Below are 17,194 nucleotides of genomic sequence, written 5' to 3'. Positions count from 1 at the left end.
TCAGAAACTCCAACATCCGAAAGCTGAGGAGGAAGTGGCAAAGGTGGAGCAGAAAGCTGAACGGCTGAATCCGGCAGCACGGGTGCATGCGTAGCTGCTGCGGATCCAACATCATGCCGCTGCTGGTCAGTCTGCGAGCTGGCAACAACAAAAGCGGAGTGCTGGTGCGTGGGAGGGACTGCCGTGGGTTGCGGAGCATGCCGCATTACGTCAAAACACGGCAGCTCGACAGCACCTTCCCACTGCTGATGCGGTAGCTCACGCATGTCAACGGAGGGTGCAGCATGAACATGCGTCTGGCAGGGTCGACTGCGCATCGGTGGTGGAGCTCTCACAGGTGGAGTGTGGGAGCAGGCAGCCGCAGTATCTGCTGAGCGCACAACCGTGGCAGGTTGTAGGTTAACTGGTGCAGTGTCAACCTTCTCAGCACGATACTCCTGCATGAAAGAAGCAAGCTGAGACTGCATAGTCTGCAGCATGGACCACTTAGGGTCTACCGTGGTTGGTGCGGCAACAGACGGAGTAGTTGCCTGCTGCGGAACCACTCTACCTCTCTTGGGAGGTGTGCAGTCTTCGGAAGACTGCGGCGAGTCCGAACTGACCCAGTGGCTACACCTGGGCCGTTGGACTCGCTCGGAAGGGACCTTACGCTTGAGAGGTCGTGAGACCTTGGTACAACGTTTCTTCCTTGAAACTTCTTCCACAGACGAGGAATGACAGGGCTCATTCGTCTGTTTGTGGATGGGACGATCTCTGACAGATACGTCCGCAACCACTGAGGGTACATCCGTACGCTGATCAAGGCCTGTCGAACCCTTTGGTCCTTCGACATTGCTTCTCCCCTGGGCTTGGGAGCTTGCAAGAGGTCCCGGACTGGGAGAACGACTGGCACGAACAGATGTACCCTCATGCGCAACACTGACACTGACACTTTTCACTTCACTTGCACTCACTACACTTCCCACTGCACTTCGCGCTTTCAACTCTTTGACATCTGCCAAAAGTTGATTCCGGTCATTAGCTAATGACTCCACTCTGTCACCAAGAGCCTGAATGGCACGCATCATGTCCGCCATGGAGGGTTGAGCACTAGTAGCAGGGTCGGGAGTCACCACTACAGGGGAAGGAGTAGGTTGAGGGGCATGGGGAGAGGAAAAATCAAAAGAGCGAGAAGAACTCCTCCTGATCCTATCCTTCTCTAGCCTACGTGCATTCTTTAGGAATTCGTTAAAATCGAATTCCGAAAGCCCAGCGCATTCCTCACATCGATCTTCCAATTGACAGGATTTACCCCTACAATTGGAACAAACGGTGTGAGGATCTATGGAGGCCTTCGGAAGACGCCTAGAACAAGCCCTAACGCTACACTGCCTGTACTTAGGGACTTGAGAATGGTCAGACATCTTGAATTCTAGAAATAGTCAAGGGAGAAATCCAAAATCTAGCAAAGTTCATTAACAATTAATCCAAATGTAATCAAAAAGCTTGATAAGCTAATGATAAAGGTTCCTGAATAGCGAAGGCTAAAATCTAGAGCGAATACATCACCAAAATCGTGAAAAACAACTCCAGAAACAACAGCGTATCCAAGTAGGTCTTGCCGGTGGCACGACAGAGGAAAAATTGAGTTCTTGTTGACAAGAAGTACCTGAGTACCTACTCGACAGATGGCGCTTTTGTGTACACCCCCACCTGTATAGCGATCGCTGGCGTATCCCGACCTTAGATTTTTCTGTCGGGCAACAGAGTTGACAGCTACATGATCATCGGGTAAGATTAATATTGAAAAGTAACTGATTAAAGATGTTGGACAGCAAGATAGTTATAAGGAATAGAAATAAAGTACTGCAGAAGGATATAAAGCAAGAGCAACTTGAGGTGAAGGAGCGCCTTAAGGAGCACCTTAAGTAAAGACTGTAGTGCAGTAACTCAAATAAAAAGCCACTGCTACACCTGCAGTATATGATGAACAGGGGATTTGGAATGATTAAATTTATTCTCACAAAACACTCACCTCTGAGAGTCTTTGTCTGGTTGGCATAATATCAGACGGACGGGGAATGGAAGGATGTTCTTGGGCTTCTCGAGGTCTTTCAGACTTTTCAGGGCGTGCTCTTGGAGCTTTCATAACGTATGGTTTCACTTTGTCCATAGTAACAGTAGAGCTGATTTTATCAGCGTTCTTCTTATCAGCTTCAATTTCCTGTCAAATCATTAGAAAAATAATACATACAGTATAATAAATTTAGTACTTGAGCAGTTACATTAAAAAATGAATAAATTTTTTTTAATTATCAATCCTGTACAAATAGTTTCAGGTAAGAATCTATGTCATATTTTACTAGCGGATAATAAAAACAAATGTCTGTCTGTCTAGAGATAATAGTAACACAGACAGACCACTGGTTACTTTATCCTTTGATACAAATACAATAGAGTACACAAAACTTAATTCAGTACCTCCAGTATTTATTCATATTACTGTATTCTGTCAAGTTTGTAGCTATTGTCTTACCAAATTAAGCATAAAGTTTCCTGCCTACAGTTAATGGTAACCCGCTTCCATGATATTTTGACCATTATAGGTTATGTCACATATACTATCTAAAGGTTGCAATTTTTTATGTCAAAATAGTTCAGGCTTAAAAGTCACCATCTGAACAACTTAGACTGATACCCTTACAAGAAATTCAAGGGTAACAACAAAAGAGATTACACTGTACCACCACCATGCAGGAGATTACCTTTATTCATCAGAATTGGAAATACCAATGCCTTCCTCTTGAATTTGTACATTAATTTATCATTACAAACACTCCCTACAGGGATTAACCTCCAAAAATTCCATTATATTTTAAGAAGTCGTCACATACCTCGTGCCGCTTACGGAGCTCCTCATTTTTCCTTCTTATATTCTCCATCTTCTCCGAGAGAAGCTTTTCCTTCTCTTCACGAGACATCTGGTAAAAAACAAAAAAGGGTAAAGTGTTAACTTTATCAACTTTTCCTTACTCATCTTCATTAATATAAGATCCTGGTTTCACCTAAGTTACCATTAGCTAAGTGTTTGACAGCAGATGAAATTAGTACAGTACAGTATTAGAATGACAAATTACATGTTTCCCAACAGTTTACTTGCGGTATATGAATTTTGTGCCATCGGTGTTGAAGAAATTAATGTCACCAAGGTAATTTGGATAGAGAAAAAGAAATTATAAATATGGATATAATTTGTATTTTACCGATATATATAAACCTGAACTTCTTTACTATGGAGATACAGTTCAGCCACAGCTGAAACTAGTCTTTACTCCCCTCCGCTGGTTAGAAGGAGATTGCAGTGTGTAGACCAACCACCCTATTCAGACAGACAGACACATACACACACACACACACACACACACACAGTGGCTAACACAAGCCACTTCACAATAGCAGGTAGGACTTCCTGGGGGTAGGCGACGGCAGACCAGTGTGTGTAAAGAACTTCTGCCTGACATAAGGTAGAGGAAGTAGACAGGAGGAATGAATCACTCTTATGGAATAAAAATCCCCTGCCACACGAGCGTAGGGTCTTTTCCTGGTATCCCTAACCCCCCTTGACCAAGGTAAGGCTACCTTAGCCTTGATTGGTCTAGTAGTGTCATAAAAGAGGTCGAGGACTGTGTCCTTTCCTTGGCTGGAGCAGGGACAGGTTCCTTCAAGTTATTGACTTTCCTAATACAAACTAAGAGCTGGAAGAAGACATGGTCTGCATCTCTTTGTTCAAGGAGAGATCTTGGGGCTGGCGGAAGGGGGCAGATTGCCCTCAGAATGGTTTGAACTGTCGTTAAAAGGCTCTTCTTTTCCAAGCTCACATTCCTAGGAGCCAGGAAAGGGTGCCAGTCGTCAACAGGGATCTGGTGTAAGGCGTGAGACCTGGGAGGTAGGCCGCTATGTTCTGGTTGTGTGGAAGGCAGTCTGTGGTCCCTGGGATGGTTCTCGGAAGCTCTTCGCCCTAAATTCGAGGCCCAGTTTTTTGCGACACTTTTGGCATCCTTCCATTCCTTTGGGCGGATGGAAAATCGCTAGAAGAGAAGTACAGTGAACCCTCGCTACTTCGCGGTTCGACAATCGCGGATTCACCACTTCGCGGGGTTTTCCCATAACCCATATATATATACATATCGCGGATTTTCCGGAAAATTCGAAAATACCGCGAAATCTGAAGACAACCAAATACGATATTTTGTTACCTGTAATTCCATTAATACTGTAATTAGTAATATCTGCTCTTACTGATTGTTCATTGCATTACATATGATATATAATTCAGCACAGGAAGAAATAAAACACGAAAAGAGAATGTGATCATACGATAATTCAGTACGTAGTAAAATTAAATCGAACATGAAACGCAAATCAGATGCAGTCATACCATATTAGAATGGTGTGTACTATAATGGATGTGCTTCTTTTCCATGAATCTTTTGTATGTATACGTACGTAGTACAGTACTGCATCCAATAATATTCTTTGTTGCAAAAATCACATTTCGAATAAGCGTAGAGACGTAAAATAGCGTACGTAAATTTTTATTATTATTGTTATTATTATTATTATTGTTGTTGTTGTTAATAAAATTATTATTGTTATTATTATTATCATTATTATTATTATTATTACTGTACAGTATTATTATCATTATTTATTATTATTACGGTATTGTACTTAATCTACGTACGTTCAGTATGCGCGGGGCATCTTCTATGAGTAACCAACGCATCATAGTACTGTAAGACGGGTTGTGATTGGTTCAAGCGCTGATAGATGACGAATCAGAACTCAAGTTTTGTTATCTAGCCTGTGATTGGTGTTTTGCCCGCATCTTCTACCCGCAGCATCAAAGTTCTCGCGGGGCTGGATCGTTCACTTTCTCTTTCCGCGTATCGCTGAGTAGACGTTCTTAAGTTTGTGAAGTTTAATCTGTGCTGTGTGCGACTGTTTTAAGTTGAACTTTTTGTTGAACTTTCTGTTAAATCCTACTGTACAATGGCTCCCAAGCGTTCTGCTTCTAGTAAGGCTGGTAGTGAGCCTAAACGCCACGGAAGGATGATGACGATAGCTGAGAAGGTTACGCTTCTCGACATGTTAAAAGATGGTAGAAGTTACGCGGCCGCCGGCCGCCATTTTGGCATCAACGAATCCACCGTTCGCTATATCAAAAAGGACGAGGCGAACATTAGAAAGACGGCTGCAATCACCTTTAGCAGATCAGCGAAGCGAGTCGTTACAACGCGTAATAAAACGATCGTACGCATGGAAGGTGCTTTAGCTGTGTGGATTGCCGACTGCCGGAAGAAGAACATAGCCTTGGATACGAACACCATCCAAACAAAGGCTTTGAGTTTATATGAGAATTTTGCTGCAAAGGAACCTAAAGACGACGACGGCAACCATGCTGAAGATGATGATGATGCAGATGATCCTCAACCAGGGACATCCACTGATTCCCAGCCTCAGAAACGTTTTTCCGCAAGCAAAGGATGGTTCGCGAAGTTTCAAAAACGCTTCGCCCTGAAAAGCGTTTCCCTGCATGGGGAGTCTGCTTCCGCTGACACTGCCGCTGCTGAAACTTACGTGAACCAGACGTTCAAGAATATTATCGCCGAAGGTGGATACAAGCCGGAACAAGTCTTTAATATGGATGAGACTGGCTTGTTTTGGAAGAGAATGCCGTCGCGAACTTTCCTGTTCAAAGAGGAAGCCAAAGCCTCTGGCTTTAAGGCATTCAAGGATCGCGTTACCCTCGTGATGTGTGGCAATGCTGCTGGATTTTTGTTAAAGCCGGGGCTTATTTACGAGTCGAAAAATCCTCGCGCTTTGAAAAATAAAAATAAGAATCTCCTTCCCGTGTACTGGATGCATAATCAAAAAGCATGGATTACGAAGATGCTGACCTCCAACTGGTTCCACCAGTGTTTCATCCCGCAAGTCCATGAATATCTCTTAGAGAAGGGCTTGCCATTCAAGATCCTTCTCCTTATGGATAACGCTGGTGGACACGCAACTGACCTGTCGCGTGAGGGCGTTCAGGTTGAGTTCCTGCCACCCAACACCACGTCATTAATTCAACCGATGGACCAGGGGGTTATCAGGGCGTTCAAGGCCCTCTACACGAAGAATACCTTGGCGGACCTCGTTGCGTGTGTGGATGCTGTCCAAGATGACGAGGATGAAGATTTCAACTTGAAGGCGTACTGGCGGCAGTACACCATAGCCACGTGCCTGCAGAATATTCAGAAGGCACTTCAAGAGATGAAACCTGCAACCGTGAATGCGAGCTGGAAGAAGCTGTGGCCCGATATTGTTTACGACGACAAGGGATTTACTCCGTCGGAAATCCAACACTCTGCAATACGGAAATCTGTGCAGTTGGCTGCCATAATTGGAGGCGACGGGTTTGGCGACATGACGACTGAAGACGTCGACGAGTTGTTGGACTGCCATTCCCAGCCCCTAACTGACGCAGACCTCGAAGACCTGACGAAATCGGCAAGTGAGGAAGAGAGTGAGAGTACCCAGGAAGAGACCCAAGAAAATGTCGAAGAAACGGGCTTAACATTAGAACGGCTTGCCAAGTTCTGCAACCATATCAAGGAGGCGAAAGAAATGTTACAAGAGTGGGACGAGGATATGGTTCGCTCGATGCAATTCTCCAACAAGGTCGATGACATCATGACTCCCTACAGGATGCTCTTGGATCGAAAAAAGCAGCAGCGGCAACAACTTCCGATCACAATGTTCTTCCAGCCTCGCAAAAAAGAGCCAGTTCCTCCTGCTAGTACGCCTTCGGAAGAAATTGAAGAAGTTTCCCAGGAAGAAGTTGAAGAGGTGTCCCAGGAAAAGACACCTCCGTCTGAAGAGACGTAAAATACTATCATTGACTGCACAGTAGAACACATCATCAGCTTCATCATCATCATTTCTACTGTGCAGCAAATTCATCGCCATCACCATTCAAGTTTTTCTTCAACTTCTTTCGTGGTGAGTACAGTAACAATCTTTATTTTTTACTTTAATATTCTTACTGCCTGTTTTATAGTTTAGTAATGTACGTACTGTATGCATTAAGTTAAAAGGAAGGTTTTAAGTCTACATGTTGTAACCTATCATATTTTTTTTGTTTAAAATTTACATTTACGTACGTAAAACACTCTCTCTCTCTCTCTCTCTCTCTCTCTCTCTTCTCTCTCTTCTCTCTCTTCTCTCTCTTCTCTCTCTTCTCTCTCTCTTCTCTCTCTCTTCTCTCTCTCTTCTCTCTCTCTTCTCTCTCTCTTCTCTCTCTCTCTCTCTCTCTCTCTCTCTCTCTCTCTCTCTCTCTCTCTCTCTCTCTCTCTCTCTCTCTCTCTCTCTCTCTCGTAAATTGTTTTCCTGCTTTGCTACGTACAAGTACTGTATAATTTATATTTGTAAGGTAACATATTTTGTAAATGCTTTTACTGTAAATACTGTATGTACTGTATCATTATTTATCACTATCATCATGCGCGTTAAATGCCTTGTTTGTTCTGAGCGTGGTTGTTTACTGAGCGTACACGCCGTCGTTTCAGGCGGCGTCATAAAGAAAAAGATTTCATTTGGAAGTCCTAAGAAAATACGTAAACTAAAACATTGGTAATAAAAAAATCAACATACAGTACTGTATAATCAATATAATCGATGCAAAAACTAACCTATACATATATGTGTACACTAAATGAGTTTGTTTCTTCATTATGATCAGAGATGAACGTAAACAAAACATTGGTTGCCATTCTTTATCGTGCTTTTTAGGTGTTTAGGAAACGCATGATATAAAATCGCCTTTAATATTTGTGCCTGTTTTAGTTTAGGGTGCTGTAGTACATGCATTAAGTGTTCTGTACATTAAAGGGTGGTTTGTTAACAGTACTACGTACAAGGGAAGGTTTTAAAAGTCCGAATATACATGTTAAATAAATAGGTAAATATAATGTCACTACTTCGCGGATTTTCACCTATCGCGCCCGCGTCTGGAATCTATCTACCGCGATAAACGAGGGTTCACTGTAGTTTCCTTCCTTACTTCCTCTGTCGGACTTGGTGGGGGCTCCTTAGGTGCCAAAGAGCTCAGAACTACCCGATCCAGATCTATGGGATCAACTTATAGTAGTCTGTTAGACAGATATCTCTCTCTCACTCTCTCAGAGATCTCGAGCCCTTGGTCATTCGCGCATCAAAAGAATCTCCCAGAGTAGCAATTGCTCGCTGATGCTTAATACTCCTTTGGGATCATCGGCATAAAGCACAATCTCTCCCAAGCTGGGTCCTGGCCGGTGGTAGCAGGCTTAGAATTTAGATACTGTATTATTCATATCTTGACATTATAAGTGGGGGAGAGGGGTTTTGGTGGAGCAGAGGAACTGTTATTCACTTCTTTGTCTTGGAACAAAAGGAGGGGAACTCCTTACTGAGGACTTGTGGGCTCTAGAGGAATTACTGAAATACTTTTCTGGGTTTGTAGAGGCAAATGAGCTGGTCTTGAGACAGCTCGTTTTAAACGTTTGCACTTTTACTGGTCCAAGGTTTATCTTTTTCAAAAGAAACTCTCTGCTGTTCACAATTTCTTATGGATAGGTGATAGCTCACCAAGATGTTCTATATGAGCACCCAATAATGGCGAGTGCTATGCCGGAGTGCTTTGATGGCAAGGCCACTGAATATCAGGCTGGTGCTGATCAAAGCCTTGCTGAAAATGAGTGTTTTGGCAAGGTGAGTTTGCACTTGTCAGGAACTTGGCGAAGGGGTGAGCACTGACGAAGTAAGTGCTGAAGAGATGCTCGCTGACGAGAAACTAGAGTCTGGCCGCTTGTATGTACAGATAACCTAAGTGTATGCGTGTGTTGTCTCTCCTGTTTGTAAAGCACTAAAGCTTGCATAGTCTTAGACTTATCATAAGTTTCATATGCTTCAATTTGATTAAAAACAAAAAAGTTTTGAAATTGTGAGCGAGGAATTAAGTTTGTCTGTAGGCGCATGCTGTCAACTCCCTCAACTGTTGTTGGTTAAGAGCAGTATGTCGAATGCAAGAGGGGTAGCCCATTTGAATGTGACAAGTGAATACTTCACTTGCTCCCTTTTCGCTATGCTTGTGTCAATCTGATCAACTTTTGTAAGTACCTCTGCAAGCTTGCTTTGTAGGAAATCAGACATACTTCGTCTCTTCTGAATGGGGAGGGTTGCCTAACCACACTTCTTTTCCCATTAAGGGAGAGCAGGTGGCTGGATGGGCGGCAACCTGGCGGATTCTACTCTGACGTAGAAGCCCTAGCTCTGGTCCTGGGTTACAATGTGTCCTAAGGACACGACGGCGGGGGGCCGGAGCAGTAAAAATTTGTTTAATCCCCACATCGTCTAGCTTCGAAAAGTTACGCTTCTATCAGAATGCACACTTATCACGCTAGAAAAAGGAAAGGTTTACAATTCTAGGCCACTTGTTCCTTTAATAGGTTTTGAAACCCAAGTAAAGCAGAGGAGATCAGACAACGTCCATTCTCTTTCAAGCCAAAATGCCAAGTGGATTGTGTTGCCTACTGCGTATGAGCAGGGTGGTGGGTCTACCTCCCACTAACCCACCGCTAACCAGCGGAGGGGAATAACCACTCGCTAAAAGTTTTACGGATAGTTTCAGCTGTCGCCGAAATGTATTGTATCTCCATAGTAAAGAGCTGAAAGGTTAGGATTTTGTATTACAAAAAATAAAAACTTAAAACCAAAAATAATGATGCTTAAACCAACTATAAGTGCAAATGAACAGACTAGGGAAAATATATAGCTCCTGTGACTTGTTAATAGAGAGAAGAAATTACAAGAAGTCATCCAAATGAGATGCATCCTAAACTAATCTTCCATGAGTTATAGCATTCTTCACCTTTTTGAAAGATGGGTCTTTGCTCCTGACCTTTGGCCTACCCCTATACTTCAAAAATAAAAATGGTCAAAAGGGCATTTGAAACTTGTATCCTAATTCAATCTTATCTAAGAGGCATCATCCTATTCAATTGCAATTACGTTTCCATGATCCTGAACTCCCACAACCTCCATATATTTCATCTAGGATGCCCCTTCCTTCATAAGTAGTGGAGGAGCTTTGTCCATAATGGATTCCCTTAACATTCCTACATTTTACTTCTTACCTCACAAGTGAAAAGTTAAGAGTTTCAAGGCTTAATTATTCTATGACGACAGCCTTGAGATTCAGTAAGCACATCCACCTAATCTACCCTATACTGTAAAAGTATTCTAGGTATTAATGCTATATCAACATCTGCAATAAAATTTATCACACTTTCTCGCCATGCACATTAAATTTATCAAAACTTTCACATACACACCTTACCACAGTATTCTGATGTGTAAATAGAACAAGCTTGATTTTGTAATATTTGTACTGTAGTTAAATAAATATCTGGTAAATTTTTCTGTATTCCACTTTCAACTCAACGAGGCAATGTCTTGAAGCTGAAACACATAAGCATATTTGATATTTACACAAAACAATAAGAAATTCCATTTGAATGTGTACAATATTTAATTGGGATTAAAAAAAATACTAAGCCTTATAAGTTTAAATACTAAATATCCTTCTTATGATAAACTTCTTCCAAATAGCTCGTGTGCCATAAATAATCGAATGCAGCAACCGTTATCAACTGCTCACTGGTGCTCAAGCCATCAAATTCTGCCTTAGCAAGAAAGATATCAAATTCTACCTTAGCAAGAAGTATCAAATTCTGCCTAAGCAAGAAAGATATCAAATTCTACCTTAGCAAGAAGTATCAAATTCTGCCTAAGCAAGAAAGATATCAAATTCTTCCTTGGCAATCTGTCTCAGCAAGAAAGATGTCAAATTCTGCGTTACCATAAAAAGTTACCGATTTATGCCTTCGCAAGAAATTCATCCAATACATTAAAATTCCAATAAAACCAAAATATTAAAGTAATATATTACTCTATCATTATTATTAATGCATTAATAAAAAAATTAATTTCTTAAAAAAAAAAAATAAAACTAGTAGCAGATGATTTGTGTGATAGTTCACTATGGATATTGCAACCTAGTTATTAAGAATAAAGATATCCATTGGCTGAAATATAAATGATTCATGAAGTTTTAGAGTATCCATTTGTCCTCTATAAGAATGTATTAGAGCTCTTAAAACAAACAGCACTTTCATGGTTTCTTTACTCTGATCTCAAATCTTAGTACTGTACTGTATTGTAATGTCAGTCACTATTCCTATCTGTAAAAATAAAAAAAAAAAAAGAATTATAAAATGTTCTAGTTTTCAACAATTTCAGGCTCCCACTTATAATTTGTTGGTGCCTCTAATTAAAGACTAAAAGATTACTTATTCAGTTCTTAAATGTTTAGATCTTAAAAAGGAATTGCAAATAGTTTATATAGTTTACATTCACTATGACTATACTGTACTCTATCCACTACAGTATATATACTGAACTGAATCCAATGGTATGTGTAGAATATTTACTGAATAGGACAAATCACAATTTTTAAAGTATTTTGTAGTTTTCCCAACTATATACAAACACAAGTTCTTTAATAGGAATGTGTAGAAGTTCAGCATAGCTGGACTCTGCTTTTAAAATTATAATGAGGTACAGTATCAGTGGTTTCTGGCAGGTGGCAGGGTATCCATGCCCCCTTGCTAGCACACTTGAGTACCAACTTTAACCCTCACCTATGATTTGTGTGGTGGTTGAATAGAACTTAGAAAACTCAAAGTATGCAGAGGATTGTCAGAAATGTGAAATATTTTATGCAACATGCACAAAGATCTAACTGAACATCGGTACCAGAGATTAATATCAAAGATCTGAAATATGACAAATTCGTAGATAATTTGTATTTTTCCTAACTATACAAAGCTTAGCTATTTAATAGGGGTATTACTTTCGGTGTAGCTGAAATGACGAGCCATTAGAATTTAACGAGGGTTTACTACACACACCGCTAGTTACCGGGGGTAGGGGAGGGTAGTTTGCTACCCCCCCCCCCTCACACACACCTGTGCTTGAGCTCACTTTGCTTGCAGGTAGGACTTCAAGGGGGATAGGGCTGGCAGGCAAGTTTGATTAAATAGCTAAGGTTTGTATAGTTAGGAAAAATAAAAATTATCTATGAATTTGTCATTTGTTCCATAACTGACATACAAACCACGCTATTTAATAGGAGTGACTCACCCATTAGGAAGGGTGGACGTCCCAGCCAGTACTGGCTTTTTGGCTTTGCCCGGGGACTCGTTATTTGAGTGTGTCAGCACCCAAGAAATAAGGAGTCCCTGCACCTCGCTAGAACCTTGCTACGCAAGGACTGCGGCCTACGCAAGTTGTGTGTGAAGGCATAACGAAGTGTGACTCGTCCTAGGAAGTTGATCTGAAGTTCTTTAGATGGAAACTTGTAGACTAGGATGGAGACGTGACAGTATTGACTTAATACTAGGAACACAAGGAAACATGGTTTACCTGCAGTGGTTTGAGGTCAGCTATGCAGAGAACCCAGGATGCTGCTTTCCTCAAGAGAGGGGATGATGAAGAAAAGAATAAGGGCCAGTCAAACCTTTTCATTCATGCAGACTAAAACCGTGTAACAATGCCCTCAACCTTCTGCTACTTGTCCAATAAGGAGCTTGAGGTTTTAAACCAGCTGTTGTGCAGCCACCACAGGGACGATAGAGAACGTATTGAGCCTCCAGTGGGTCAAGTCTTGCAGGTACTGGGCTGTGAAGGTTGTCAGACGCTTCCACACCCCAACTTGAAGGACCTGCATCACTGAAAAATTCTTTTTGAAGGCCAGGGACGTAGCTACACCCCTGACATCATGTGCTCTAGGTCGACGTGACGGAGGAGGATCTGGATTCGGGGACAGATGAATCCCCCTACGAATCCTAGCCGAGATGGTGTTCTTGGTGACCTTCCTCTTAGTCCTCCCTGTGCTAATGAATAAGGCTGGCACATGAGGACGAACTCCTTACTGGGCATAGTAGGAGATGGTCTGGGTCATCTGTTACAGCATGGAGACTAGAAATCCGGAAGGAGTCGAATCGAGGATCCGCTACTCCAGGATTCTGAGTCTTAGCAATGAACTCAGGGACGAATATGAACGTTACCTCTCCCCATCCCCTAGAATGGGCGATGTCATACGAGAGACCATGAAGTTCGCTAACACGCTTGGCCGACCAAAGCTAGTAGGAACACCGTCTTCCAGGTTAGGTGGCGATCTGAAGCCTGGCGTAATGGTTCATAGGGAGGACTCTTAAGAGACCTGAGAACCCGAACCACATTCCATGGAGGAGGTCTCTCTTCCGCCTGAGGGCAGGTAAGTTCATAACTTCGTATGAGTAGGGAAAGTTCCAACGAAGAAGAACTGTCCATTCCTTTCAGCCTGAAGGCTAGACTTAATGCTGAGCGATAGTATTTCACTGCCGAGACTGAAAGGTGCATTTCTTCCCACAAATACACGAGGAACTCCGCTATTGTTGGAATAGTGGCATCGAGTGGAGAGATACCCCTTCCACGATACCAACCACAAAAGACTTTCCACTTTGCCTGGTAGACAGCTGCGGATGACTTTCGCAGATGTCCAGACATCCTGACCGCAACTTGTTGCGAAAATCCTCTCTTAGCGAGGATATGCTAGATAGTCTAGAGTGGGTGTTGTCTAGATGAGGGACTTGCTGGTCGTCGTCCAACTGGAACCCCTTAGAAAAACTCATCTGCTCACTCGTTGTCTTCACAGGTGCGTCGCTGATCAAAAAACTCCCGAAGGAGTTTGGCACGAGTTACAAGCGATTCCGCTGCAGGAACTGGACGAGTATGCTGGTTGGACCGGTGAAGGTCAAGGATCACTGCTCTGCAACTCCCTCCATCGACTAAGATTTTTCAGAACAACAGGGAAGTCGTCATCGGCTCTAAAGAGACCAATCAGGAGGAGACCTAAGCCACGAACAGGAAAGGTGTTCCCCTGAAAGGAGCAGGAATAATCTTATGCCCTTTGCACTCCTTCTGCAGGCTGACATCTAAGAAACCAGGGAGTGCAGTGTCATCGGCAATGAAGGATTACTCCGGGGAGGACCAAGCAAGCATACTGGAAAAGTGACCACCGTGAGTAGCGGGACATGCTTTAGACCTCACATTCCCTACGCCGGCTGAGATAACTTGGAACGGAGAAGTGCGGTGTCGTCAGCGCTGAAGAGACCACTCAGGAGAAGACCTAACCCGCAAATGAGAAATGTGTCCCCTGAGAGGAGCAGGTATATGCCTCTGCTTTTTGCACTCCCTCCGCAAGCTGACATTTCAGACCGAGGAGTGTGGCGTCATCAGCACTGCAGGGATTACTACGGGAAAGTGTCCACCGAGAGCAGTAGGGACAAGTTTCAAACTTTACATTCCCTAAGCCAGCTGAGTTAACTCAGAACAAGGGAGTGCATCGTCATCAGCACTGAAGAAACCACTAGGGGGAAGACCTAGCTCGCGAACGAGAAAGGCGTTCCCTGAGAGGAGCAGGAACAATATTCTGCCTTTGCACTCGCTCCGCAGGCTGACATCTCAAAACGAGGGAGTGTAGCATCGTCGGCGGTGAAGGAAATACTCCGGGAGGACCGAACCCGTGTAAGGGAAAGTGTCCGAGAGTGGCAGGAACAAGCTTCAGACTTTCCTTTCCTTCCGCCAGCTGCCTCGACTCAGAACGAGGGAATACCAAGGAGCAAGACAGAGGTCAACCTCTGGGTCGGCCACAAGCGGTCTTCTCGGAGAACAGTCATGGTGCACCAATGAAGAGCGACTCCCCGAAGAGGAGGGCAGGGCTTCATAAGGGAAGGGGCAGAGTCGTCCAATCCCAAGGGTAGTCTGGGTTTCTCATCCTCGACACTGACTCCAAACAGCAACACTCACATCTGTAAAAATAAAGAAACTAAACTAAGAGACCAAATTAGTCAAAGGCCAGTCAACAAGTTTGAGCGCTAGAGAAGAACGACATTCGATCTTTACCAAGCCAAATGAAAAAGTGACAAGGCAACATGGTGGTAGCCAGTACTACCCCTAACCCCCCCCCCCCCAACTAGTGGCGAGGTAATTATACCTCGTTAAGTCTTATGGCTAGTCTTCCAGCTTCTCCGAAAGTATCCAGTATTCCCTAATAAAGAGCGATAGGGTTTGAATTTCATGACTGAACAAAGTAAGTTTTAGCTTGTGTATTTGAGTATAAAATGGATTTATGTGTTGCGAGGGTTTATAAAAGCTAAAATTTATAGATAAAATAGAAATTATAAAAATCATAAAACTAACGAAAAAAATATACCCCTGATTTCTGTATCTACTCACGGTTTTTCAGACAAACTGGGGGGAGGGGGGGGACGTAACACCTGCAATAGCAGAGGGACAACTGTAATGTTATGACTGAGCTACTCTTGCTTCGGTTTGTAATTGGATCCAAAGAACAACTGATCATTAGTTTATAAATTACGGCAAGCAATAAATTTATTATAAACTCCCAGGACAGGAGTGAATCTAGAAAACTTGTAGACTAACTAGTTTTTTATTTGTTTTAACCAAGGAGAAACAGGTCCAAGGGGTGACAAAGAGAACTCACTCTGGAAATGTAGAATCCAGTATCCTAGGTTAGGTTAGGCCATTTCCCTTTTGAGTACAGTACAATACCAAAAATAAGTTATCTTTATCAGGAGGGGTATGGGTAAGCTCCCTTTTCTCAAGTAAGACCTCACAAATTACGTTCGGTTAGGTCATGTTAAGATAAACTAAATATCCGTGTACAGTATAGTAATTACCAGTATCATTGCCTTAATTTTAGTTGTTTTTTACATTGTAATTGTTATTTACTACATAAATGAACAATCATGTCTTAAACTTTTTTTATAACTATTTTCTCTCTAAAAAGGAAAAACCGACAGTTTCTGATCATAACACACCCAAAACATTCTGGTTTCTTGCCTTCTAAGAGTAAAGGAAAGTATAAAAAAACCAGTTTGCACCGATAGCAACAGTAAAAAAAATGCATAAAATAAAAAAGAAAAACTAACGTAAGAATTACGCTAAATACAATTGGCAAAAACTAATAATGCCAGATAACTAATTTGGATTCTCTTTCATTTTCATATCTCCACTGCTGTTGGTGCTAATCACCATTTCTCCACTAAAAGACTTAGTTATCGATAATACTTTGGTCACTCATAGCTCTACAATATGGACAAAAAAATAAATAAAGGGTAGTTTGACCACTACACGCAGGAGAATTATCTCGTAAATGGCAAACTTGCTCTCTATCACGAAATCCATCTTTTCCTGCAACAGTCAATTTAAAGCTAACCACATTGCCATATTCATTTGCAATCAAATTTATCTTAAAAAGTCACCTTTCAATCTTACTTCTGGAAAATAAATCCTATACTGTACAGTACTGTATTAGGCATTTGATATATATATTTCTAACTTGATTTGTAAGCCGTTCCTATATGGTTACTAGGCAAAACATTGGCAGGTCAAATAATTCAAAATGATACGAGGATTGACGATCACTGGCTACTTTGGCATTTGTTGAATAGCCTAATAATTTACCATTTTAAAACATCAGGACACCTTTACTCTCTCAAGACTAATAGTTTTTAAAATGCCAAAGAAACCTATGGTCCAGGATCTCAATCAGAAACTGTATTCCCTTTGCAAATATGATGATAATTTGGTTTGGCAGATATATTATAAATTTGTTGTTTTACTCAGTGAACGTCATTAGCAAATACGGAACCTTTGTATATCAGCGGCCAGTCCCTACCTCGTGCAACCACCCTTATGCTGTTGTATTATTACCTTTCCCTTTATGGCTGTCATACATAGGTCACTATCATACATAAACCCTTCAAATAAATGTGGAAATGCAAATTAAGGTCCTGCGACGGAACAAATTTTGTGTGAATACAGAACCCGGTAAAGAAATGGGTAATGCTAAACTAACCTAACCTAACCCAGAAAATAAATGTAAACCTTCATACACAGAATCTCATATTCTAAGATATATTTATATATTTATTACTTTTATCCTAAGATCTTTCAATCGGCTGGTCGTCTATGGACGTCCAAATCCTGCAGCTTGACATATCTC

The 17,194-nt window shown here is 42.0% G+C and overlaps 1 protein-coding gene across 6 annotated transcripts in view; it reads right to left on the bottom strand.

The window, feature by feature from the left end:
* Positions 1-17,194, bottom strand: part of LOC137633242 (coiled-coil domain-containing protein 9-like) — a 132,389-nt gene that overhangs the window by 104,814 nt on the left and 10,381 nt on the right. For 3 of the 6 annotated variants that reach the window (XM_068365443.1, XM_068365437.1, XM_068365442.1), the window contains exons 3-4: positions 2,874-2,960; positions 2,015-2,203 (exon numbers count right to left, since the gene is read on the bottom strand). In XM_068365443.1, coding sequence (XP_068221544.1) covers positions 2,015-2,203; positions 2,874-2,960 — 276 coding nt within the window. Of the gene's footprint in view, positions 1-2,014; positions 2,204-2,873; positions 2,961-10,394; positions 10,522-17,194 lie in introns of all 6 variants that reach the window. The other 3 variants (XM_068365438.1, XM_068365440.1, XM_068365441.1) reach the window with 2 other exon arrangements.

The sequence above is a fragment of the Palaemon carinicauda genome, chromosome 42 (genome assembly GCF_036898095.1).
Source record: "Palaemon carinicauda isolate YSFRI2023 chromosome 42, ASM3689809v2, whole genome shotgun sequence".
Lineage (NCBI taxonomy): Eukaryota > Metazoa > Arthropoda > Malacostraca > Decapoda > Palaemonidae > Palaemon > Palaemon carinicauda.
Note: the sequence above shows the minus strand (reverse complement) of the source record. Positions and strands in the feature narration are given on the sequence as shown.